The following is a 27957-nucleotide window of genomic DNA, read 5'->3' on the forward strand; positions in this document are numbered from 1 at the left end:
CGAGGCTTGTGGATTTGAACTCTTGTCCTCATGCTCGCACACGAAGCACTCTTGCCCACTGAGCCATCTCCTCGGCCCTCAATGTGTGCTTTTACCCCGTTTTGTTTTGGTTTGGGTTTTTAGTTATAGAAAAACAGGGGTCCATGAGTGACCAGAGTTAAGGTCTATGCCCAACAAGAACGGCATGACACCTAAAAATACAGAATGCTTCCCAAATGTGTGTGTCACCCTTATGCAGGGGCCATGCTAATCTTCGCTGTATTGTTCCAACTTTAGTATATGTGCTGCCGAAGCGAGCACTCTAGCCCTGTTTTGTACTGTCCACACTCCGAATGCTCCATGGTCTTACATGATTAGGAGCTCCTTCCTGGACAGAGGAGGATTGCTGAGTTGGCCTTTGTTACTTGGTGAGTTCTTCTTTTCCTACCCTTAATCCTCCAGTTTCACCCCATCACTAATAGGAGAGAAAGAAGGATGGGGGAGGGGTGTCTGTGACTCTTAATTCCTTCTTGTTTCATCTTTGCTTGTAGATGGTCTTTGCTATTCTGTGGGTTCTTTTTCTCACCCTTTATCCCCTTTGCTTCATGCCCTGTAACTAGATAGGAGAGAGAGAGAGAGAGAGAGAGAGAGAGAGAGAGAGAGAGAGAGAGAGAGAGAGAGCTCCCTGAATCTAATTTCTTTCTTCTTATTTCTTCTTTGAACACAACTACTAAGAAACTGAACTGAAGCCAATCCCCCTGAACAACCGCCTCTCGGGCCCTAGCATTTATATACGCTCTGAAAAGTTCCCAGAGTTCCAACTGTCACACAATTGCATAAACTATCTGCAGCTGGCAAAACCACGCCTCTGCTACAGCACGAGGCAAATCACAGCTGCTGCAGACAGTCCGGAGCAGCCCCATATACCCACAACCTGGGATTAAAATATTTCTATGCTTTTAAGTAAACTAAAATTCCAGAATTCTCACCACAGTATTGGAACGAGAACAGCAATGCTTGAGGTTGGGCAAAACTGTGTCTGTAAGCATGTGCTGTGGGTTCTCAGTGTGCAGGAGGCTCACTTCCTCGTATGCGAACGATGCCAGGGACGGATAGAAACTAAAGGTCACTGCTGTTGTGATGAATGTGTCTTCTCGGTTCCTCATGCTTCCCCTCAATATGCACACAGCCTTTGCAGTTCTAAGAACTAAGGAAGTAGCTTCTTGCTGGGGGGGAATCCCAGGGGAGCAGCCTGCCTCACTCCCCGGCCCTCAACCCAAGGGAAGTCAGAAGCTAGCGAGACCCTCAAGCAGCTCCCCTCCATCCCTCCACACCCCTCCTAACGTGGAGGGGGAAATCTCAGGTCTTTGACATAGATTCTAAGTCTTAGAAGTATATCGCTTAGTTCCCCACAGTTCCTTTTCAGGATGGCCGTACCTTAGGTGCCAGACACAAAACGGTTTTTATTTTTACAATAGCAGCCAAAGCCACCGGTACCTCGGATTTTCTCGGAGGTAAAATTTGAACACTGTTTCCTTCTGAAAAGCGGGATCATCCCATTGCTTCTATAGGGAGATGCTGCAGAGTCACAGCCAGGATCTACCAATGGGTGCCGCCAACTCCTGCAACTTGAACTTGATTTTCTATGAGCGGTCCCAGGACAGCCTCCCCAGTTACGTAGCAGCAGAGAGGTATCCCTGCAGCCTCCCGAGTTCACCCGGGACCTAAAGAGCAAGAAGAGGCTTGAAAGTTGCGCACAGCTTTCTAAGGGTAGTTTCAGCAGGCGGGTAGGGGTACTAAGAATCGGCACAGCACCCTGCAGGAGTGTACATCAGTCCTTGGGAGACCAGCCAGGTGCTGGTGCACGCACAGTAGGAGAGACAATGGCCTTTCCTGTTACTGCTCCGATGCACGGGTCACATTCTCTTATCGCCAAGGGAAAGTGTTTACTTTCGAGGTCCAGGCCTGTCTGAAGTGAGACGAGGCAGAGCTGTAGCAGAGGGCTGGCCTTCCACAGCGACTGCAAGGAAACCTCCCACTGTGTCTCCGGGGCCCGGCCCCTTCCCCTTGGCAAGGACGGCGGAAGGCAGTGGGAGGCTGGAGGGAGCGCTGGGGAATGCGTCACCCACGCCTCCCTGGCTGTCACTCTCCCCAGCGCCCCGGCCTCGCAGGTAGAGACGCCCCCTCCCGCGGTTCGCGGGGCCAGGGAGGAGGGGCTGGGCTCTGAGCGCCCGCCCCTCCATCTATCACATGGCCGGAGAGTCACAAAAACAACAGCTTTGGCCAAGCAAGCCCGTGACTTCAGGAAGGGAACCGGGGCCCTCCGCCGCTAGCCCCCCTCCCCATGGAGGACAGTTTGCTGGAATCGTTCGGGAGGCTGAGCCTCCAACAGCGGCAGCAGCAGCAGCAGCAGCCTCCTCGGCCGCCGCCCGCGCGGGGGCCACCTCCGCGCCGCCACAGCTTTAGGAAACACCTCTACCTCCTGCGCGGCCTCCCGGGCTCGGGGAAAACCACGTTGGCCAGGTAATGACAGCGGCCTGGCGCCCACGCGCGCCCCTGCCCCGAGGCTCCGCGCGCCGCCCCTGCCCTTGCCCCGCGCGCCCGAGAGCTCCGCCGCGCGCCGGCCCGGGAGGACGGACCTCGCTCGCTCGGCACTGCGCCTTGCGCAAGCCCCAGACGCCGCCGGCCCTTCCCCGCTGCGCCCGGCCGGTGCCCGCCGGGCCCAGGCAACCTTCGTCCCTGCCCAAGCCCCGGGTCGGGGAGGCCAGCGGGGACAGCTCTTCGGGAAAAACCTGGTGGCGACTGCAGAGAAACTCCCTCCCCGCCCGCTTGGCGCGCAGGCGAGCCGCCACCGTGTGTCCACAGGCCCTGTCACCGGAGCGAGTTCGGGGGGGGGGGGTCCGGGGGTCCGGGTAGGGGGTCCGCGCGGCGCTGGCCAGGGACCGGGGTCCGCTTTGAGATCCGATGGATCGGCGCAGCCTGCGTCTGCTTTGGCGACTGCGAAGGCGCACAGGTGCTCTAGGGAGGTGGGGGGGCTGGCGGCGCCACTAACCGTACGCCACTGACAGCTTCTCCGCGGGCGCCCAAATTCATTCAGTTGCGAATTGCGTAAGCGGCCCTCCCGGTCCCCGGTCAGAGAGAACTGCGCGGGCTTGCTGACCGCTGCACCTTGCTAGGCCCATCGCTCCAGCCTGAACGCACTCCACTCCCTGCCCTGCGCTTGGTGTTCCCGCAACGTTGGACCGTTTCTCTCCCTGCTGTGGTTGGTGATGCTGGCCTCTCCTGCCTGGCTTGCCCACCGCCACCCTTTTGCCCGACTGATTTCACTAGCCTTTTAAAACCGGTTCTGTTACCTCCCCTCGCAGCTGCCTCACCCTGCCGTAGAAGCCGCCCTTCTCAGCGCCTTGGCTCCCGTTTGCATCTCTGTGACTGCGCTTAGGTTTGCACAGGAAGATAGGGGCCATGTCTTACCCTCCATGAACGTTATCTGGCACACACTAGTACTTGCCACCTGTGAGCTTTCCATCTCATCAGATAAGGCTAGCCGTAGGACCCCGGAACCGCTGAAGAATCAAGGTGGCCCGCGGTCACATGCTGATTTCCATGGCACCAGGTAGTTGTGATAGCGGGAGGGGCCTGAGTCTTTTGGTTGCGGATGATGGGGGAGCTGAGATGGCTCGTTAAGGGGCTGACATTTGTAATTCATTTGTGGAGTAGATGCATCCAGCTACCGAAAAATATCGCTCCCTTTGCATGTTAAAGGGATAGGTGACTTGTGAAGGCCACACTGGCACCCTTGTCAGAGACACACTTCTGGAGGTCCTTTCTGGAGGCTCCTGGCAGTGACCAGGGGTGGGTGGTGTGGAGAGCCTCCTTGGAGCCCTGTACAACTTGGTTATCGGGTGATACGGCAGTTCACGGCGGGCACATCTGTTACCGAGTGTTTCCAGGATGCCGGATCTTGTTTGATTTCACTTCCACTTTGCCAGCCTGTAACCCCATCACACACTGAAAGTCAGAGAAGGAAGTAACTTTTGGCCATGTCATCTCTAATCGTGCTGAGAAAGGACGTTAGTGTGATGAGCAGAGAATGGAAGAGAGCGGGGGAGGAGGGAGGGTCGACACTGGAAAGCCAGGGCTGGGCCCCGGAGGCCTTCTCGGAGGTCCTTTCTGTCTCTACACATCTAGGATTTTAATTCCTGCTTGACATTGGACTAGGCAGAAGACATCGGACAAGAGACCATCTCATTAGACACCTGTAGGAACAGATGGGGGTGAGCCTTGGCCGAAAGCGGAAGCCTGCAGTAGACCCAGCCATCTGTGCCTCTCTGTGGCCACTAAGAGGTGCTTAAGTTAGAGGGTTTAATCGGGTTCCTTCTCTTAACTTCCTGTTGTCGGACCTACAAGTGATGGTCTTGGGGTCAAGTAATGGCTTCAGAGCCAAGCTGTGCCACCCATTAACTACGATTCATGCATCTCCAAGGGGCCTTCTTTTCAGTGGTGGTGGCGGCGGCAGCGGGGTGGGGGGAATACCAGCTCTTTCTGCCTGAGAGGGAGTTGTGAAGACGGAAGCTGTGAAAACGCCCTCTAAAACTTTAAGGTGGCAGCGCTATAAAGTTTAGTTAGGTGTCCGCTAGGCTGACCGGCAACCTCTGAGTTACACAGGGAAGCAGAGCCTGGCTGTGTAGTGGAGGAGCCACGCCCTCGACTAGGGCGCCTCCACTGTGCTGGGTGTTGTTGCCTTGGGGCTTAGGAGCCTCGCCTGCTTCCTGATGGGTTGAGGGTTTCTATAAAGCTCAGGCGGGTGCATGCAGGCCAGAGCAAGCAAGAAGGCCTGGCAGCCACAGCATGGCCCCTCCCCAACGGTCTCTTGCAGAGGGACTGGGAGACTGCTTTAAAACACACTTGTGTAGAACATAGAAACTGTAAGGTTATTATGTGCTTGCTAGATTCTGAGAGTCGTTTTCTCTATATGTTTTCCACATTTCTACAATGAATGTGTATTTCTTAAATCAGACCTAATAAACATTTTTCTTTAACATTGGAGGAAGTTAGTTTTTGCAAATATGGGCTCATCTTTTCCTGCTTAACCTTTATATCTCATTTGACTAAATAACTAATAAAAATCTCTTTTAAAAATAGGATATGTCTTGTCTTTCAAGTCAACATTATGTTCTAGAATCTTCACCTATGTCTTTCCATATGTCCAAGTGGCTGGGATATGGGGATCATCTTTGTGGATTCTTTGGATTTTTTAAGTTGGAATTTATCTGGTTTGAACATTTTAACTGCATCCTAGTCCTCCAGTTACTGCCCTCTCTACATCCACACTGGTGTCTGCTCTCAGCTGAGCATCATTTGGGGATAGGTGGCTACTGCAGACTATGATTCCAGCTCTGGGAACACATCCTGAGGAAATGCTTGGACAAGCGTGTGGACACAGAGGAATGCTCATCTGAAATTTTTGTGTGACAGGAAAAAAGAGTAAGACAACTTAAATATAAAATACTAATTAAATAGTAAATATAAAAATAGATGGCTTATGAGTCACAGTCACTGACAGAAGCAGAAATATATATGACCTGTAAATGTATTCTTTCACACAGGCCTGAGCCTGTAGCTCTGTGATAGAGTGTTTGCCCGGCCATGTACAAAGCCCTGGATTTAATCCCCAGCACCACAGAGGCCAGCTGTGCACACCTGGCGGTGCATACCAGCAATCCCAGCACACCTGTGGTCCCAGCACACCCGCGATCCCAGCACACCTGCAGTCCCAGCACACCTGAGGTCCCAGAATACCAGAGATCCCAGCACACCCGAGGTCCCAGCACACCTGCGGTCCCAGCACACCTAAGGTCCCAGCACACCTGCAATCCCAGCACACCTGAGGTCCCAGCACACCTGCGATCCCAGCACGCCTGAGGTCCCAGCACACCTTAGGTCCCAGCACACCTGCGATCCCAGCACACCTGAAGTCCCAGCACACCTGGGATCCCAGCACACCTGAGGTCCCAGCACACCTGAGGTCCCAGCACACCTGGGATCCCAGCACACCTGAGGTCCCAGCACACCTGGGATCCCAGCACACCTGAGGTCCCAGCACACCTGGGATCCCAGCACACCTGAGGTCCCAGCACACCTGCAATCCCAGCACACCTGTGATCCCAGCACACCTGTGATCCCAGCACACCTGAGGTCCCAGCACACCTGCAATCCCAGCACACCTGAGGTCCCAGCACACCTGAGGTCCCAGCACTTGGGAAGTAGAGGCAGAAGGACCAGGAGTTCAGGGTCATCTTTAGCTACATAGTGAGCTCAAGATTAGCCTGGAATATGTGAGATCCTGTCTCAAAAATGAAAAATAAATTAAGAAGGCTACACAAAGACACACTTTATCCATTCCATGCTCAAAGGAAGAGGTCTGTCTAAAAAAGAAAATGAAACTGTGTGGGGAGATAAGGACCCACCCACAGTGGGATCATAGACTTTTCCTCCATTTCTTTTCTAATCTTCCACAGCAGTTGTACGTTGGCTGCCTGACTATGTCATCCTCTCAGTGAAAAGTCTTTCATAGGTTGACTTCCATCAGACATACACTAGGAAACTCACGCATGCAGAGATGAACTTTGAAGGACTGTGACCTTTCATCTTGACTCCTCTTCTCTATTGACTCGAGCCAACCAGACAAATACAGTCACTGTGAGGATCACAGGCAGCATAGTAAAAGCAGATGCTGTGCGATGTGAGTGCCAGCTGTGGCCAGAGTAGTTGCTAATCCACAGTGACAGTGCCCCCTTGCTCACTGAGACCTGTACTCGATACAGCCACAGAAGGTGCCTGTCTCAGAGTAACAAGCAGGAACAGATAACAAGTAACAGTTCTATCTCACAGGCAAGTGAGGGGGGAGGGACGGATGGGAACAGCACCCTTGTGCCCACAGCCTTCAGGCTAAGGGAGCCTGTGCAGAAGGGGAAAGCCAGTCAAGGACAGAGTCTCCTCCACACGGAGGTGGTTCTTGTCTTGGCCTTTCATCTGCTGGGCTTGGCTTGACTAAACGGAGGCATTCATAGCAGGGAATCCGCTGGCTAGGAAGGCTCAGGGCTGGATCCTGGAGACTGTTAAACGTTGGAGATGGGGCCCAGGAGATGGCTCAGCGGGAGACGTGTTTGCCATGTGGGCCTGAAGGTCTGAGTTTAATCCCTAGGGCCCACGGAAAGGTGGAGAGAAAGAACTGGCTCTAGGAGGTGGTTTTCTAGCCGTCATGGTGTTTGTGGTACACCATGCAGCACATCACACACACACACACACACACACACACACACACACACACACACACAAATAAATAAATAAAAAAAAATAAAGTTTGTAAAAAGTTGGGCAAGAGGGGCCTGGAGAGATGGCTCAGTGGTTAAGAGTGCCACCTGCTCTTCCAAAGGTCCTGGGTTCAATTCCCAGCATCACGTGGTGGCTCAATAACCATCTGTAATGTGATATGGCGCCCTCTTCTGGCTTGCAGGAGTACATGCAAGCAGAGCACTGTATACATAATAATAAATAAATAAATCTTAAAAAAAAAACTGGGGCAAGAAAGTAGAACTAGAGTTCCACTCCAGAGATGCTTTGCTCTTGACCTTGTGGTCCAGGATTCAGTGTGTCTGCATGTGTGCTGGTTAAATGTCTCTGTTATTTTCACCTCTTTAAAGGATATAGATCAGGCTCTCTCTCTTCTTCTTACTCTTCCTGTCTCTGTCTCTGTCTCTTTCTGGGGTACCCCTCCCCCTTTCCTTCTCTCCCCATGCTCATTCAATAAATTCCTCTACAACATTAAAAAAAAAAAGCCAGGTGTGGTTGCACATGCTTTTAATGCCAGCACTTGGGAGGCAGAGGCAGGCGGATCGCTGTGAGTTCAAGGCTGGCCTGGTCTACAAAGCAAGCCCAGGACAGCCAGGGCTACAGAGAGAGACCCTGCCTCTTAAAAAAAAAAACCCACCCAAAACAACAACAACAACAACAAAAACAGATAAGTACACATGCAGTGATTGTCACTCTATTTCTTATTTTATTTATTTATTTATTTATGTTTTTTAAGGCAAGGTTTCTTCTGTGTAGCCCTGCTGTCCTGGACTTGCTCTGTAGACCAGGCTGGCCTCGAACTCACAGAGATCTGCCTGCCTCTGCACGCACCACAGCACCAGATCTCTTTTATTTAATCACCCTCAACAGAAGCCGCCTCCTGCAGCCTCTGAGTTCCTCTGTGTCTCTGTGTTCCTGCTTTTCTAAGTACAACACATACGTGGATCATAAGTATCTGTCCTGCGCCTCACTTAGTACACTGTCCCGAGGTTCATGCTTGGGCCATATGTGAGAACGCCATACTTTTATGTCTGAATAAAACATTCCATTGTGTGGTTACACAACTAAAGCATCTTTGTGAAATGCAATAGGGGTCTTTCTGTTCATTTGTTCATTCTAGTAGCCTTGTTTGAAAAATGAAGTGTCTTCATTCTTCTGTCAGCCCCCTGGAACGTTCTTGTTTTGTTCTGTTGCCATTTGTTTGTCTTTTGCATCTTTATCTACCAGCCAGAGCCAGGTCTATCAACCGCAGTGACATGCACCATCACACGGGACGCCTAATGCACATTCACTTAGGTTCAAAGGATGGCTGTCTGTTCTCCTCATTCACATCTGCAGATCTGTCTCAGGACGTGGAAGGATGCTCTCTAATAAGATGCAGTGACCAATGGGTGAGGAGAAAGGCATGCTAACAGAGTCGCGGAGAACAGGGACCAGTTCATGGGTGAAGCAATGGCTCTTCTTCAAAAAAGGAGACCAGAACAGGAAGTTCACCGCTTTCCACTCTTTGTATATAAAACACAGTAACAGGCAGGTGACAGCTCAGACCTCTGGTCATTTAGGCCACTGTGGAAAATGATTACTAGTACTTCCAATGTTTCTAAATTTCACTAATGAGGATCCTTATGTTATTTCCTCTAGAGGTTAGATAAGTCGAAACTAAGTGCTATAGGCCTTTTACAAGGAGCTGGGGTTTATGGTACTGTATGCGTTTGTAATCACTCACCAGAAGGCCATGTTAGGGAAGGGAGCCTCATCACCATGTTTCCTGGCACTGAGGGGCCACGGGGGAAGACCAACTGATGGCGGCATATAGTGCTGCAGGTGTGGGCTATGATTTAGGAGGAAGTAGGCCTGGATGAAGAAATGAAAGAGGAAGAGCATCTTCACAGGAAAGGCCTAGGAGCAGCCTCAGAAGCTCCTGTGGCATCCATCTGACCACGCTCAAGAGTCGAACCTCTGCCATTTAAAATGCTTCGATCAGCTGGCTCCCAGCACTTTTTTTCTTTTTCAATACCTGGGCTTAAATCTAGGGCCCTGCATACACAGCAGGCAAGCACACTCCCACAGACCTCCATCCCTGGGCCTGAGCCTGCACAGGAAGAAGCTAGTGTGAGGGCCTGCTAGGAATCTGATGAAACACTGAGTATGGTAGGAAGCCCCTCAGGCCCCTGTTAGGGGACTAATGTAGCCTGGATTTCAAGTCCCAGGGTAAGGAAGCTACATTGTATTATTGTCAGTATTAATAATGTTGCTACCATGGAATTTCCTAGCTTTGCTGATGCAGTCCACTGGGAGATGAGATTTAGACTTTAAGTGTTGGTATTTACACTGATCATGCTGTACCGGAGGGGAATGCCAGCTCCCAAGAATCTAGATCAGCTTCCATGATAGTGCGCTTATGGCTTTGCTTTCGCCCTTCTTGGTGCTCCAGTGAAATGGCCATAGCCGGGCTCCTCTCCAGGGCCATTTGGATTTTACAGATACACTGAGATGTTGTCGTTTTTGGTCCCTTCAAGTCATCTAGAATCTGCCTAACCCTGTGGGCCTGGGGAAAGCAGTGTGAAAAACAAATGAGCATGGGAGAGGTTCTTTGTGGCATCTTGTACATGGCTTGGGGAAAGGGTTCTTTTTGTATCAAGGTAAGAATCTGGGACGAGGGACGGGGACGTGGGGAAGAGCTCGGCACACAAGGTGCTATCAAGATTTATTCATTTTCATTTTATGTGTTTGATTATTTTGTAGAGGAATGTTAATTCAGAACACGGCTGTTCTGGCGAGAGATCACATCCAAAGACTTTCTAAGTCTATGTGATCCAGCTGGAATACAGATACGCCTTTAGTCTATCAACCATAGACAGAGACAAGCAGATCTGAGCTCAAGGCCGGCCTGGTATAGAGCAAGTATCAGGTAATGAAAAACTTAGGTCGAGGAGTGTTGGTGGTACACGCCTTTAATCCCAAACATTGAAGGAAAAGTTAGTTTGTAGAAGGAAGCGCCCATGTTTGAAAGTGAGATCTAACTGAGTGGAAGAAAAGGTGACGAATCGGGGCTGGAGAGATGGCTCAGTGGTTAAGAACACTGCCTGCTTTTCCAAAGGACCCAGGTTCAATTCCCAGCACCCACATGGCAGCTCACAACTGTCTGTAACTCCAAGATCTGACACCCTCACACCAATGCACATAAATTAAAACTAAATAAAAATATTTTTAAAAAAGAGAAGAAAAAGAAAAGGTGACGAATCAGAGAAGATTTGACAGAATAGGACATGCCCAACTCTCACGAGAAGAGACAGGAAAGGAAAGCTACTTAAGAGGCAGTTTTACAGAGAGAGAGGAGCAGTTTCACCAGGTCAGTAATACAGAGATGGGTTGCAGAGAGAGAACTCAGGTGAAGATGGAACAGGCCAGAAAATGAGAAGAAACCAGAAGATTAGAGCAGATTGCTGAGTTAGTTTGATGCTAACAGAGCAATTCTGGCCTGCTGAGAGAAAAGCCAGACTAAATCAGTCAGCTGGGAAAGGCGTTTGAGCCAGAAAAGCTGAGTTGACCAAGCCAGCCCAGAGCTCAGAAAGAACAAAGGATGAGCTCATTAAGCAGTAAGTCTCAGAGGCTGAAAATATCTAGGCCTAGGCATAGGATAGCAGGAGGAGGCAGTAAACCTCCCAGACAACAATTGAGCCAGGAGAATAAAAGTTGCTTTTACAATGCTTGCCTGCGTGCATATATTTGCACCAAATGTATGCAGTGCCCACAGAGGCCAGGAGGGGGCTCTGCATCCCCTGGGGCTGGAGTTACAGATGCTTGTGAGCTGTGAGTGCTGGGAATTGAACTTAGGTCCCCTGCAAGAGCAGATAGTGCTCTTCACTGCTGAGCCATCTCTCTAGCCCCAACCTCATGGGACCAGGGCAAGGCACATTTAGGTGATGGTGAGCTCATGGGGACTGTTCAGAGGAAAAAGCTCCTCCACCCGTGTCCCACACGGTTATAGGACACCCTGTTGGACTGTGAGCTGAGGTCTTTCCAAGTTGGGGATATAAGGAGGAGAGACTTTCTCTGCCACTCTATTTGACTCTCTTTTTGTAAACAGATGCCCCTGCCCCTGAAACACACTTTTTAAAAAAAACCAGAATGTGAGTTTCATGCAATGTGATAAAAGTTCTTTGAGTCAGGAACTATATCTAAGCGTGTAACCAGGTGTGTCACATCTCTGTGATCCCTGTGCTCACTGAGGCTGAGGCAGGAGAATTGCTATAAATTCCAGGCCAGCCTGTCTCAACAAACAAACTGTATTTAACTGCATTTTCTGTCCTGTCTCTAAAAGAAGTCTTGCATCTTGTAGGAATTCACCAAAGAGCTGTTGGTAAGGCAAGGCCATGCTGGAGACGGATGCTCAGACGTTAGTGAGGCTTTTGAGGAAAGATGAAAAGCAGGAGGAGGTGGCGCACGCCTTTAATCCCAGCACTTGGGAGGCAGAGGCAGGTTGATCTTTATGAATTCGAGGCCTGGTCTACACTGCGAGTCCAGGACAGCCAAGGCTACATAGAGAAACCTTGTCTTGAAAACAAACAAACCAACAAACAAAAAAAGGAGGCTGCTGATGTGAGCAGACATGGGCGAGAAGAGCACTGTGGGATACAAAGAATACACAGAGTACAGAGCAGGCTACACCACACACCACCACACACCACCACACACCTCCACACACCTCCACACACCTCCACACACCTCCACACACCTCCACACACCACCACACACCTCCACACACCTCCACACACCTCCACACACCTCCACACAGCACCACACACCTCCACACACCTCCACACACCTCCACACACCTCCACACAGCACCACACACCTCCACACACCACCACACACCTCCACACACCTCCACACACCTCCACACAGCACCACACACCTCCACACACCTCCACACAGCACCACACACCTCCACACACCTCCACACACCTCCACACAGCACCACACACCTCCACACACCACCACTCACCTCCACACACCTCCACACACCTCCACACACCTCCACACACCTCCACACAGCACCACACACCTCCACACACCTCCACACACCTCCACACAGCACCACACACCTCCACACAGCACCACACACCACCACACACCTCCACACACCTCCACACACCTCCACACACCTCCACACAGCACCACACACCTCCACACACCTCCACACACCTCCACACACCTCCACACACCTCCACACACCTCCACACAGCACCACACACCACCACACACCTCCACACACCTCCACACACCTCCACACACCTCCACACAGCACCACACACCTCCACACACCTCCACACACCTCCACACACCACCACACACCTCCACACACCTCCACACACCTCCACACAGCACCACACACCTCCACACACCTCCACACACCTCCACACACCTCCACACAGCACCACACACCTCCACACAGCACCACACACCTCCACACACCTCCACACAGCACCACACACCTCCACACACCTCCACACAGCACCACACACCTCCACACACCTCCACACACCTCCACACACCTCCACACACCTCCACACACCTCCACACAGCACCACACACCACCACACACCTCCACACACCTCCACACACCTCCACACACCTCCACACAGCACCACACACCTCCACACACTTCCACACAGCACCACACACCTCCACACACCTCCACACAGCACCACACACCTCCACACACCACCACTCACCTCCACACAGCACCACACACCTCCACACACCTCCACACAGCACCACACACCTCCACACACCTCCACACACCTCCACACACCTCCACACACCTCCACACAGCACCACACACCTCCACACACCTCCACACACCTCCACACACCACCACACACCTCCACACACCTCCACACACCTCCACACACCTCCACACACCTCCACACAGCACCACACACCTCCACACACCTCCACACACCTCCACACACCTCCACACAGCACCACACACCTCCACACAGCACCACACACCTCCACACACCTCCACACACCTCCACACACCTCCACACAGCACCACACACCTCCACACACCTCCACACACCTCCACACAGCACCACACACCTCCACACAGCACCACACACCACCACACACCTCCACACACCTCCACACACCTCCACACACCTTCACACAGCACCACACACCTCCACACACCTCCACACAGCACCACACACCTCCACACACCTCCACACACCTCCACACACCTCCACACAGCACCACACACCTCCACACACCACCACTCACCTCCACACAGCACCACACACCTCCACACACCTCCACACAGCACCACACACCTCCACACACCTCCACACACCTCCACACACCTCCACACACCTCCACACACCTCCACACAGCACCACACACCACCACACACCTCCACACACCTCCACACACCTCCACACACCTCCACACAGCACCACACACCTCCACACACCTCCACACACCTCCACACACCACCACACACCACCACTCACCTCCACACAGCACCACACACCTCCACACAGCACCACACACCTCCACACACCTCCACACACCTCCACACACCTCCACACACCTCCACACACCTCCACACAGCACCACACACCTCCACACACCTCCACACACCACCACACACCTCCACACAGCACCACACACCACCACACACCTCCACACACCTCCACACAGCACCACACACCACCACACACCTCCACACACCACCACACACCTCCACACACCTCCACACACCTCCACACACCTCCACACACCTCCACACACCACCACACACCTCCACACACCTCCACCATAAATTAACACCAACGCATATAAATTAAAAATTAAATAAAAAATATTAAAAAAAAGAAAAGAAAAGAGTTTGCATAGTTATAGGCTAAGGAACATTGTATTCAAGAGCCATTCCTTGGGGCTAGGGAGATGTCAGTGGCTACACTTCCAGAGGACCCGAGTTTAATTCCCAGTGCCCACAACCATTGTAACTCCAGCTCCAAGGCTTCTGATACCCACACAGACACCCATGCAGGGAAAACAGCAATGAACATAAAATAAATTATATGTTAAGAAAACCAAAAGCCACCCACATTCTCCAAGTGTTCGTTTACCTCCTGTGTGCCTGGCTTCCATTCTAGAGGCCGAGGCTGGAGTGGCGGACATGACACAGTTCAGAAGCTGTGCCTGTGGGGAACATGACTCTGTTCTACAGGAGGAAGGCAACTTTAGAAAGCATCTCTTGTACCATGTCACACACACCCCACACAAACAAAACACCCGAAGCCCTTCCAGGGCCACTGCTCTTGGACTGTGTACTCCAGGACCACCGTAAATGTACACAAGAGATGGGCACAGTGAAGGCCACTGGAGTGTGTGCATGACACATCATGGCAAGCATCCTAAGTGCACGGGAGGAAGGTTGAGGTTGGTAGGCTGTGTTTTATCTCACAGCATCTGGACCTCGGAGTTTAGTATGGGACACATGAATAGATCTGAGCTACGTGATACCCCTGCCCCTTCCCACACATATTCCAGGCAGTGCTTGGGGTGCTGAAGCACTAGTGAAGAAAAAGATCCTGCCCGGGCAGACCTAACATGCTAGAGGTGGGGAAACACGCTGTACAACGTCATGCAAGGAGAGTGCTGGGGGAGGAAGAGTAGAAGCACAGAGAGGAGTCTGGGAGCTTCAGGGTTAAAGTGTGCAGCTGGCTGCACTGAGCCACAGAACAAACATGCCATGGTGTTGACGGACAGAGGCCTGGGTGGAGGTCTGCAAGGTCACACAGCCTTGCCCTGCCAGCCTCTGTGTCTAACTCTGTTTACGTTGCAAGATTCTCTGGTGCAAAGAGAAGAGAGAAGTGATGGCTCTGAAGTAAGAAGGCCATGGGGCTGAAAAGCAGGCTAGAAGGGAAAAGGACCGTGTGTGTGTGTGTGTGTGTGTGTGTGTGCTCTCATGCACATGCACGAGCATGTGTTGGGGTGGGGTGGGGTGCAGCAAGCGTGTGTGTATGTTTTAAAGTTTCTGAGGTTAAACTCTGGAGCTGTAAAGTTCTTTGGAGGCACAGGTTATCAGAGCCACAACTCAGAAACCCACACAGGAACACACAGGGACAACTGTGAGTGAATATGAGTGCAGAGGGCCTGGCAGAGGCTGGGCAGTGCCTGTGACATGTGCCATCTCTGAGCTGAAGTCTCAGGAGTGATGGCCAGGATAGGTGATAAGACACCTCCTGAGAAGACTGGCAAATGCTGTCGCTTCTGAGTGTGTGTGCAAGGTGTGCTTAAAAGCTGTAGTTTCAAGCTTGCCTCTTCCTGTGGTGTAGAACAAAGATGTAAAGGCCAGAGAGAGAGTTGCAGGGGTGCTGGGGTGCCTCTTAAGAATGGTGGCTGCACAGGAGTAGGCAGGATGGCACTGGAGAAATGTGACCCACGTTCAGTGACAGGTATGTAAGAACGTCATTATTGATGCTGGAGATGGCTCAGAGGTTAAGAGCACTGACTGCTCGTGAGAGGACCTGGATTCATTCCCAGCACCCACAAGGCGGCTCACAGCCATCTTTAACTCCAGTTCCAGGAGATCTGATGCCCTCTTCTGGTCTCCTCAGATACCAGACATCAGGCAGAAACGTGATCTCCAACACACACACACACACACACACACACACACACACACACACACACACTCACATACACACTTCAGTTTTTAAAAATTTATTTATTTATTATGTATACAGTGCTCTGCCTGCATGTACACCTGCAGGCCAGAAGAGGGCAGCAGATGCCATTACAGATGGTTGTGAGCCACCATGTGGTTGCTGGGAATTGAACTCAGGACCTCTGGAAGTACAGCCAGTGCTCTTACTTGCTGAGCCATCTCTCCAGCCCCACACTTCAGTTTTTTAAATTAAGGAAGTTTCGTGATAAAAGGCAGGGTAGTAACTGCAGGCTAAGGCACATGCCACACTGTGGCTGCACATGACCAATGCGTGGGAAGTAAGGCGCATTCTCTCAGAGCTGTAAGATCTCCTGAGTATGTAACGCCATGCAGCCTGCTTCTCTCTAGACCCGAAGTAAAACTCTGGCGGTGCCACTTGGAAACTCTGAACTCTGGCCAGTTATTTAATCTCTAAGCAGCAGTTTTGTTATCTGTAAATGGGAGGAGGAGGAACTATTATTTACCTTCATAGAGTGTTCCACAGGTTAGGAGAGAGTGTACGTGCCGTGGTCTTTGTTCCCAGCTGAGCACTCTAGAAAAGCTCCCAGAACCATCGTGCGGCAGGAGGGAGACGCGGTGTCAGCTGACGCTGGTCAGAAACACTTCTGCAACGCCAACAACCAACCCCGAAAACTACACATTTTATAAAGGGACTATTCTCAACCACTGAATATAATAAAAATATTGGGAAAGAAGCTATGATCCAAACATAAGAACACAATGATAAGACCGAGGGCAGCTCTAATTATACGCAGGCATTTGGTATAGTGTAGAAAGTCCTTCAAAGTCACGGGAAAGGGTGAAATACTTCAGCAATAGTTTGGGGACAACCAGGGTCCTAGGTAGAAAAATAATCAAGTTAGATCCTTAACTAGAACTATATATAAGCAAATTTTCAGATGTCCCAAGGAGGAAAGATAGAATATAGACACACCAACATCATCTTGGGGTGAGAAAGACGGTTCTAATGTCCCACCAAAGGCATAGATTTGAAAATAAAAGGTGGTATAGGTGACAACATTTGTAAAGGTTTAAACTTTGTAATCTCGGGATTACTGCAAATAAAGTTAAGAAGCAATTTCTCTATTCTATAGGAAGCTGAAATTCAGTAAGCTGAATCTCCTGATAAGGAGCCTCTAATGAACACACAGAGGAAATGGTCCTGATGCTTACAGGGAATAGTAAGCTGGCTAGTAATAAGACAATTATTAGGTAAAATGTTGCGCATCCCTATGAATAAGTGTAAGTTGCCATACATTGAAATGCCACAAAAGAAAATCTCATAGAGTAAGAAACAATTTGCTATGGAAAAAAAAAAAAAACAACTAAAAACCCACTGGCGAAAAAAACTTGGTAATCTTTGTATTACATTCCTGTTGTTATACAACATGAAAAATTAAAAAATAAATGTATTCTGGGTGTTGCCTTTAACGCTGGCACTTGGGAGGCAAGGCAACTGTGAGTTCCAGGCCAGTGAAGGCTACCTAATGAGACAAACAAGCAATTAAACAAACAAGTAAAATTTGGGCTCACTAATGGCACTTGCCACCAAGCCTTAAGGACCTAATTTGGTTCTGGTACCAATGTTGGAGGTGAAAGTTGTCCTCTGGCCTCACACATGCACACACACAATACATAAAAGATCTAAGGAAAATTTAATATATGTTGGAAAGAAGATAAAATATTAGAAATTATTTTTAGATGGAGGATATAGGAGCCTACCCATTCTTTTTTAACACTTTAATGTTTCAATGTGTGTCTTTGCTTATTAGGAAAAAAATAATATTTTTAAAAACAAAGACAGAGGAGGCAGCTTGAAGGGGACCACTAGCTAACCTTGAGACAGTTGCAGGTAGCGTCACGAGGAACATGGACAGGACTGAGTGTAGTGGTGCCTGTCTATAACACCAGCATTTGGGAGACAGAGGAGGAAGATTTGCCATGAGTCTGAGGCCAGCCTGGTCTGAATAGTCAACTTTAAGCCTGTCAGAGCTACATAGCAAGCAAGCATGCGAAGCATAGGATTGGCTGGGCAGAGTGATACCCGCCCGCAAACCCAGTGCTTGAGATAAACAAGTGAAGATTAGGAAAAAGAGGAGAGAGAATGCTCTTTATAAAACAATTCTACTACCAGGCACATGCCTTTAATCCCAGCACTTGGGAGGCAGAGGCAGGCGGATCTCGGGCCAGCCTGGTCTACAAAGCGAGTCCAGGACAGCCAGGGCTACACGGAGAAACCTCGTCTCGAAAAAACAACCAATCAACAAACAAGAACAATTTTACCTAGAAGACCTGAATAGAATTAAAAATTAGAAAATCCAGACCCCATAATCCCGACATAAGACTTGCAGGTTCTGTTGTGGTAGGTTGTTCAGGGAAGGCAGCTGGGAGCCAGGACGGCCACGTGGTGGTTCCAGTTTCCTGGCCACACAGTAGTGCCAATAAGGTAGCCAACCAGCTTATTTCACCGCGAAGATGATCTGGTGCTGCCTGCTGTTAGCCTGCGGTCTGCACAGGCACATGGCGGGTGTCACCTAAGATCGATCTCCCCCCGTTCCACCCTTCCAGAAATGTTTAGTCTGGGCCCAATTCTGAGCAAGCAACTCAGAGACTAATCTGGACTCTTCTGGAAGGAAATAAGAGACACGAGACCAGTTTTAGACAAAGGACACCAAAGAGGCATAGTTACCAAAGGTAATACACGAAATGAATGAAAATCATTTGGGGAACTGTAAGGGGAAAATTTAAATATAAAATGAATTAAGTTTAAGCTATGATGCCACGAGAGAAAAAAATTGAAACCTTTATAACACGAGTTCAATACTGTTGAGATGTGACCACGGCATGCTGGGAGATACCTGGCAAGGAGGGAGCAAAGCACCACGACAGCTGCTTGTTTAGAGGAGACAGTAATTGAGACTAAATACGACAATCTAGTGACTGTGGACAGAGGGTAAGCACTGTTCATTGTGCTGTCCCTGCCCCATCCGTATATAATTTTGAAATTTTCTGATAAGAAATTTTGGGCAGGAAAAAAGGTCCAGGGGCAAATTAAAAGATGGAAAAGGTAAAGGAAATGAGGTTTAAGGGACATGGTGACCAGAGAGGATGCGTGGATCATTTTTGCTCCTGATCCAAACAATTCAATTCTAGTGAAGCCCAGGAGAGCCGAGGCTACACAGAGAGCACCCGAGTTTTTCTCATAATTTTAGTGAATTGGGGGAGGGGCAGTGAAGGAGGGGAAGCTATGTGGCAGTAATTGTCTTTCTATTTTCTCCCTTTTCCTCTGTTTCTCATTTGCACAATTTCCCTAATGTATGAGGCTCCTGACCACCACAGAGGAAGCTAACGCTGAGGCGTGTACCCCACCTTCCAAAGCTGGTGGACTGTTATTTATTGCTCACACTTTAGTCTAACAGTCTAAATACTGTCAATCACTTCGGCGGTGTTTAGCTGGTGTTTCTGCTGTCTTGATTTTCAAGATGTTGCTATGCCTGCTGGTGCTAACTTGACATTTAGGTAAAAATAACAACAACAACAAAATTAAAAAGGGACAGACCAAAGGGGGAAACCCACTGCTGTCACACTGGTGAAACACTCACAGTTATGTCTGCTAGTTTTCTGGCAGGGCTGCGAAGCAGATGGCCAGGTGTCGCTCAGGAATCGAGAGCTCGTGCTGCCCTGTGGTAGTTGAGCAGTTTTACTCTGAATAAAATATCACAATAAGAAAGGACAGTGACTTTATGTTTGCCTGTTTTCTAGAAGCAACTGAGAAGCAAACAAAGTGCAAAATGGACATCATGTCTTAAAGTCCACTTAGAGAAAACATTAGCAATGTAAACGTCTGTCCATAGTGTAAGCCACAGAGGGGCAACAGGAGTCCATAAGGGCTACACATGGAAGGAAAAAAACCTCATCTCCGAAAAGCCTCAACAAGCCAGACCTATGAATGGTCAGGGATGGAAGAAAAGTGAGGCCCAGTCTAGAATGGACAGTAGATACGGGACCCAACAGCAAATCAGCCTCAGTTTCAACAGTCACTTAGCTCACAGGAGAAAGAACGTCCCTCTGAATGGATTTCCTTAGAACAAGTCATGTTTATGAAGTAACCTGAAGCTCTCATGTTGATCAATAGCCACATCACTGAACAAAATTAAGACACCCCTCTAGGAAATGCTTCCAGCGGTACCTCCTGCCTCTACGGTGGCTCTGTTGCTGTTTGTGTCAGAGGTCAGGACATGAATGTGGGGTTTGACCTTTCAGCTGAGTGTCTTCAAATTCAGTGAACGTTGTCTGTGGAGACCGAACCTTTGTCTTCCCAGCCCTCTGGCTCCTTCTCCCATCTTCCACCGTTCTCTATGCTGTGGATGACTGAGAGTTGCTGTATTTCCTGTGTTCTCAATCCCTTCAAGAACTTGAAACTGGTTTCCCTCCTGTCAATGCGGGAGAGCAGCCTAAGTCACTCTGCCTTGGGCACTATAGTGTTCACTCATGCCAGCCTGCAAAAAATGCCCTCTGCCAAGGGACCTGGACACTCAAAGGCAGTGTCAGCCAGCCCACAAGAAGCTCACAGAAGTGCTTGCCAACACTCTTTGCACTCTGTGTGTGTGAATGACACCAGGCAAGGCCAGAACTCTTGGCCTGACTCCAGCCCAAACTATGATGTCAAAACCAGTTTCTTCGCTCTTCCATATAACATACCTCGAGTGGGAACCACCAGGATCTGGTTTGCTTGTTTGATTTTTGGATTACTTGTTACTCAAGACAGGGTTTCTCTATGTAGCCTTGGCTGTCCTAGAATTTGTAGACTAGGCTGGCCTTGAACTCACAACAATCCACCTGCCTCTGCCTCTGCCTCTCAAGTGCTGGGATTAAAGGCGTGCGCCACCACCGTCTGGCTACGATCCCTTTTGTGGTGTTTTTCCCTTAAGCCTGTCCACCTGGATGATCTTTGCTCCTCTGGCACAGCTTCCATGGTTTATGGTCACACAGTGGACTGCTTCCTGCTTGCCCAATCTCCCTGGCCAGCATTTCTAATGATATACTAGAGTGAAGCTCTAGTGTCTTTGCCCTTATAACGCTGGGTTGTCACTCCTGCCTTCTCTTATCTCCTTTCACAAGAGGTGAAAGTTTCCTCAACCCTCAAGGCCTGTCAAATGTTACCTCTTTTGCAATGTTTCTCCTGTCAAAATGTTGATGTTTCTGACCCAAATTATCTGTGTTTTGTTGGTACAGCTTGTCCTATGTGTGTCACACAAACTGTGCAGGAGGCCTGGCCCCATGGCCAGCTCACACATTCTTGAAACTATGTTAGCTCTTGTGCCTTAACACTTCATGTAACTCTTGGGGTCTGATAATTGTCAATCAGAGTTTAATAAGTTGCCTAATTGGTCCTAGTCCTTTGATATGGAAAGTTATTATCTCTGGCCTGGAGAGATGGCTCAGAGGTAGAAAGCGAAAGTTATTATCTCAGGCCTGAGCTGAGCACAGGCTGTTCTTGCACAGGACCTGGGTTTGACTCCCAGGATCACATGGTGATGATGTGCAACTGTACGTAATTCTAGCTCTGGGAAACCTGATGCCCTCTTCCGGCCTCCATGGGTACATGTGCAGGTGCTGCACAAGTAGATAAGCAGAAATAAGCTATATGATGAAATCTATACTTACATTTCCTCACAAGACTACCAAGGACAGGCAGGCTGCTGCTAAAAATCAAGACATCCACTGGATTGCCCGTGTGCCACCACTGACTAACAAAACGCATTTACCTTGTCGTTATTTCCAACTCTGCTGCCATGCCCTCTGAAGAATTCAGGTAGAGATGCTTGCTTTCTGTTTCAAAGTGGAAGCTCTTGCCCCTTTCCCTCTGCACACCCACTGCACCACCTCGAGGCCCCATGTGTCACTGTCATCAGTGTTCTCCCCCAGTCCCTTAAGATTGCTGCCTGTGGTATTTAAGGGAGAAAACAAGCTTAGAAAGACGCCTGAGTGAACGCAGGAGGACGGAGGCTGGCTCTGTGGCTCCATGTTCTTGCTGAATCAAGATAATCTATCTCTGTCTCTACTGAGCACAGAAACGGAAAAGGTGCGAGGCGCCTCTGCCTCCTTTTCTCTTTGTACTTCCCACCCTTACTGCTCTCCACACAGCAGGAGGAGTGGTTTCCACTCACTAGTTATCTCCAGATAACCAGCTTCTGCGTTCTGTAGGTTTGTTTTTTCTTTTTTACAATGCAGAAGGTTGGCACCGACCCAACCACTATTTGGTTTGACAATACCTGCTCAAAAATAGAATGCAATCCCAAGTAGAAACATGTCATTTTGAAATTCTTTCCTGCAGACCCTAACCTCCCCTTTCTGTTTTGCACAAAGGCGCACTCTGACGTTGCTTGTTTCCTGTGGCATTTTCATAGTTCAACCCAGAGTGGTAGAGTTAAGAAGGCACAGGGGCACTATTGGGTTCACCTCTTTCCTTCTCTTGTGCTTTTTCCATTGGTTTAGGTGTTGTTAGAACTCAGAGGGTAGCTCACACACATCTCCTTTATCCACATTTCATACCTCAGCGAGAACTAGTTCTCAGATGGGTCCTTACAGAGATCAGAACTCCGAGGAATGGGACCCAGGACAGGTAAGAGTTTAGGGGCCAAGGGAAGGGCTGCAGCGTGGGGGCATGGTGCCCGACGGGAGGGGGGGAGGGCACTGGCACTCTGGTAACTGATGTCCGCCAGGAACAGTCGCCATGCCTTTGACCTAGCCTTGGAGTTTCAGGCAATCCTGGTTGCTGCAGGGGGCAGTGGCCTCTCACTTGCAAGGGTTGGCAACATACGCAGCTGCCGCCTCTCGGCCTTCTGCCTCCTGGTGAGGAGTGATGGCTTCCGGAGATAACTGGTTCTCCTTCTAAGTTGAAAATTCAAATCATAGAGATCCCAGAACTATCCTCTGCTGTTAACAATGGCGAGGAACTATTCTCCCTGACCGAGAGCATAAGGGGCATCCCTTCTCTGTTTCTCCACTCTGCAGACAGCTACAGCGCGACTTTCCCAGGGCCCTGATTTTCAGCACCGATGACTTTTTCTTCAGGGAAGATGGCACCTATGAGTTCAACCCTGACTTCTTGGAGGAAGCTCATGAGTGGAACCAGAAAAGAGGTAACAAATTCCTTTCCAAACTCCCAGGAAACCCTTTAGGCATGCAGAATGTAGCAGCTTCGAAATTAGTACACTTCATGGAAGGAGTTTTCACCAAACGCTCTGCCATTTCTCTACCCAAGCTGAATGGCACGCTTAACCTCTGTAGAGTCCAGCAAAAAGAATGCCCTGATAATGGTGCTGCACTTAGCATGTCACTGCATTAGGAGGGCCTCCTGCACTCTGTCTGCTGATGCTGCGTGTTGCTCACTGCTCTGTTGCCTTGTGTTACAGCAAGGAAAGCGATGAGGAATGGCATTTCCCCCGTTATTATTGACAACACCAACCTGCACGCCTGGGAGATGAAGCCCTATGCAGTCATGGTAGGGAGAAGTGCGATTCTGAATTTCCAGTTATGGATGACTTTGTAGAAAGCTGAAACCTGTGTTCTCTCCTTTTTTTCCCCGCCCCCCCTCTGGTCTTCTATGATTTCCCATTCAGTAGTTCTCCCAGGGAGTGGGTAAAGTTGTTTTGGGGTTTCTCTGCTGTTGAGTTGCTAAGTGGCCGCCTTACCCCTGAGGGTCCTCCATAAAGAACAGGAATTTGTCTGAGTCCTCGATAGACTTTTTCCCTTCTCTTTCTCCTTCCTTCCTGTTTTTGAGACAGGGCCTCACTGTGTAGTCCTGGCTGAACCAGAACTCACTGTGTAGACCAGGCTGGCCTCTAACTCATAGAGATCTGCCTGCCTCTGCCTCCCTCCTTGCTAGCTCTTCAGTCTTGGCTACTTTCTGTTCAGGAGAGCATCCACTGACACTTGTAGGGACAGGCAGGAGCCTGAGTCCCAGAGAGTCAGGTCTCCCTGCTGCAGGCTGTGGGTTTCAGCACTCGTACCGAGAGTTCCAGGGCCACCGGATTTCTTGTCTATAAACAGACTTGGGACTGACAGTGTTACCCTACGAGGGCAGTTAATAGAAGCATCATTCCTAACTCAGCTCCACTCTAATCTTTTCACTGTTTGTATCTCATGCTAACACAGTTTCCACAAACAGCAGAGCAGGGGGCAGGCAGCTTCTAGAGTTACACATGGCCCCACATTTATGAAAAATAGCATAGACAGGTGTGCTTCTGTCTACTGATGCTTTCCTGTCAGTTCGACTCAGGCCCAGGGTGTAAAACCTGGATGAATATAAATACCGTATTTCAGTTCACACTCATGAGCACAAAGAGCTGCTGCACACAGGCACAGCCTGAATGAGCCAGCTTTAAGGAGCATCTGGCAGTGGCTTCCAGGAAGTCACTGTACTTCTCAGTTTTGGATATTAGCCACCCAAAGCTGTTAATGAGACCCAATCAATTAGCTGTTCTTAAGACATGGTGGTTAGATTCTTTCCTGCCTATCCAAAGGAAGAAGAGGAAACTTAACTATTTGATGCATTCATTAGTTAGTTATTGAATAACCGTCTTCCATACTCGTGGAGTGCAGCGGGCTGCCCTGGTGGATGCATTCATGACTGGTTCAGTGGTACCACAAGTACTGCTTCTGTGTGGTGAGGACATTCAAAGTTCTGTTGGCTAGTCTGACTTGTGCAATGCTGAAGGCGCCCCCCTCCCCCGGTGTAGCAGCACCGCAGAGCTTACGCATGCTGCCTCCTTACGAGGAAACCCCTCAGCTTGGCTCATTTAACCTGGTTTTGTTACGCCTTGGGCACTCGTGATAAGAGAAGGGTGAAGGGAGCGAGATGTTTACCTGTTTCCAGGAGAGCCTGACTCATTTTCTAAACTCACGGAAACGGGGCCCAGGGCGTTATTGGGGCAAGCACTGCAGAGCAGGGAGAGCTGTGTTTGCTGGAAACATTCTGTAAAATCTGTGGAATTCACTTTATTTCATAAGCTAAGTGGCACTCTCCGTTACACACTAGGGTGGAGGAGGCCGACCCATGATGCTCATGGAGGCAGCTTTAGGGATTCTCGCGGTTTGTGGTCACACCTGTGCTGGGGACACTTCATCATGAGTTTAGTGATGTGTCTCAAGGATGTTCAGATTCATAGTAGACAAAAGTGATCATGTTTGCGCTGGGACACCCATGACACAATGTGAGTGACTAGGTACGGGGATGAAATATAGTAGACAGATTCAGGGCCTGGATGACTCATGAGACGGAGGCAGGGGGTGGGCGTGGGGTGGGGTTTGGACAAGACTAGTGAGTGTGAAGTGGAACGTGAGCACCCACAAGCATACATGTCATGTATTCAATGTCTTGTGTACTTTTGAAAAATCAGGCACTTGAGAATAACTATGAAGTTATATTCCGAGAACCCGACACTCGCTGGAAATTCAACGTTCAAGAGTTAGCAAGGTACCTCTTTGTTTTCCTAGTTCCTTATTCTGTATCCTGCCATTTTCAGGTGTTTCAGACTGAACAAAAGCATCTTTTCAGGCTGGAAATGGACTGTAGTTTTCAGGCCAGAAATGGTAATTCTGAGAAATTGATACCTTTGGAACTATTAATGTGAAGACCTTTGTTTTGAGCCAGATGTCTAATACGATGCTAAATGCTAATCCTTGGCTTGGACTTGGCCCTCTAGCAGGACTCACTCAACCCTGCGCTCAGTTGCTTCCTCACTAATGAGCATTAAAGCACTTCCTCCTTGTGGGGCGCATGTGTCAGCCGGGCTTCTGCATTAGGCTAAAGCGGCAGAATGTGGCGCATTCCTGGTGCTTTGGTACACACAGCAACACATGTCCAACAGTACTAACTTGGTTTTAACACATGCCTTCTGATAACTGCCCTCTGTGTGACCTGACACCAGTGACCCAGGAAAAGCAGAACATTGCCCAATGAGTCTGTGGTCGTCCCCGTGACTGCCTGGTTGTTAAATCTGACAGGGTTCATGCACTCTACTGTGTAACTGAATCTTGGCAGTTGAATTTCTAACTACGTTCCCACCTGGCATTTGTGCCCTCCAAAACTTAAGACTGCTTCAGTAGGCATCATTTAATGGTTTCAGAGACCAGCTGATCCAAACTGATGGTAGACGTATGCATGTCATCAACAGGCAAGTTGCTAAACACATGAGTTACATCTTATGCTGTTTGTTTATAGTCAACATCAGCAGGAACACAGGATTTTAATGGTGGCCCTAGGCTTGTTTTGGGGTGTACCTGAGGACCAGGAGTAGAGCTGGAGATGCACCTCAACAATATGACACATGCTTTTCCCAGGTACCTTGAGGCAGAGCAGCCACGCAACACAGAATATGTGTGTAGTGTAACTTACTTGCTTTGAGAGCCTGCCTTACTTAACTAAACAGCTGTACATCTTTTTTCCTTCTTCTATGTAGAAGAAACATCCATGGCGTCCCAAGAGAAAAAATACACAGAATGAAAGAACGGTACGAACACAATGTTACCTTTCACAGTGTCCTTCACGCAGAGAAGCCAAGCAGAGCCAACAGGAGCCAAGACAGGAATGGCGTGCCACCCAGTGGCCCTGGGTACTGGAGTGCCTACACAGAGCTGCCCAACCGAAGGGCTCACGGAGGCTTCTCCAACGGGAGCTACAGAAGGGGCGGCTGTCACCACGGATACTAGCGGTCTGTGCACAGTCACTGCAGAATTTTCCTAGACAGAGTTTCTACTTCAATTTTTGGTATTTTATTCTTTGTTCAGCTTTAGCCAGAGCTCTAATTCCAGTGTAAATAGCCAAGCCCAGAAGTTTCTGAACAGAGGTCACTATACTCGTTACCTCCAACGAGCAGTGTGAAGAGCACCTATACGCATGGTCTGATGCTGGGGTCTGCTGAGGACTCGAGGGTCTTTCTCTAGGGAAAGAATGGATTTGAAACGGCAATCCAGGATTATCAATTAGTTGCACAGAGTCGTGAATAAGCAAGGTGTTACTAGTCCATCTCTATAGGCTACAGTACCACTGTCTGACAAATCCACCTCTCCGAAGAGCTGCAGAGGTGAGGGAGGCCGAGGCAGAAGTGGCTTAGTACCACCCCTGCTCCAGTGCTCGGCTCCCAGAGGCCTAACTCCTGGGAGGGAGCGCTGCCCTTCAAGGTGGGGTTAGGAGGACTGTTCCCTTACTTTAGTGATGTGTGCCTGTTACTGGGACCACTAGTCGGACCAAGCACTTGGCAGTCAGCAGGGCAGACCCCTTCCTCCAGCTTGTAGTCAACAGTGTAAATAAACCTGCTTTCGCAAAACACCAGTTTTTAGGAAGAATCAAGTGATTTCTAAAATGATACCTGTATTGTGTAATTAGTTAGCAACCCGATGTTTAGGATCGCAAAGCAATGAAGCAGCCGGGTTTTACAACCAGCAGGTCACACCAGGAGACGTGAGTCATGCTCACTGAGATGGCCAGTTGGCTGTTCCATGTGGTGCTGAGACAGTAGACTGTGGAATGCCCCTCATACCAATTTTGAATTTATGAGTCCAAATTAAATCCCAGCAGGCTGGAATCAGACTCATTGATACGAGACCGTGACAAGACCATGTAGGATATATGCTCTATTTATTTTTGGCCAACAGCTTCTTTCTAATGTTTTGTGAAATATTATTTTAAGTGTCTTATATAATGGTGCTTTTATGGTTATTAAAATTGTATATGGTATTGAATTTATACTGGATTTTCCACTGAATTTATTTTTGGTTTAACAATGAATGATTTACCTAAGCCCAAGGACTTCAATCATAAAATAAGCTTCACATGTATTATCAGCTCACTCATGAATTATCATTGATAACTAGGA

The 27957-nt window shown here is 49.3% G+C and overlaps 1 protein-coding gene across 3 annotated transcripts; it reads left to right on the forward strand.

The window, feature by feature from the left end:
• The first annotated feature begins 1425 nt into the window (after nucleotides 1–1425).
• Nucleotides 1426–27827, forward strand: N4BP2L1 (NEDD4 binding protein 2 like 1). 3 transcript variants are annotated; one of them, XM_084763566.1, is made up of 5 exons: nucleotides 1442–2502; nucleotides 23093–23220; nucleotides 23494–23582; nucleotides 25480–25556; nucleotides 26542–27827. In XM_084763566.1, the coding sequence occupies exons 1-5, from the start codon at nucleotides 2324–2326 to the stop codon at nucleotides 26789–26791; spliced, it is 723 nt and encodes a 240-aa protein (XP_084619692.1). In that variant the 5' UTR covers nucleotides 1442–2323; the 3' UTR covers nucleotides 26792–27827. The 3 variants fall into 3 exon arrangements, with proteins under 3 accessions (XP_084619693.1, XP_084619691.1, XP_084619692.1); XM_084763565.1 differs by lacking the exon at nucleotides 25480–25556 and having other exon boundaries at nucleotides 1433–2502; XM_084763567.1 differs by lacking the exons at nucleotides 23494–23582; nucleotides 25480–25556 and having other exon boundaries at nucleotides 1426–2502; nucleotides 26542–26729.
• The last annotated feature ends 130 nt before the right edge of the window (nucleotides 27828–27957 follow it).

This window comes from Acomys minous (assembly GCF_964271855.1).
Source record: "Acomys minous genome assembly, chromosome: 16".
In the NCBI taxonomy this organism is placed as follows: domain Eukaryota; kingdom Metazoa; phylum Chordata; class Mammalia; order Rodentia; family Muridae; genus Acomys; species Acomys minous.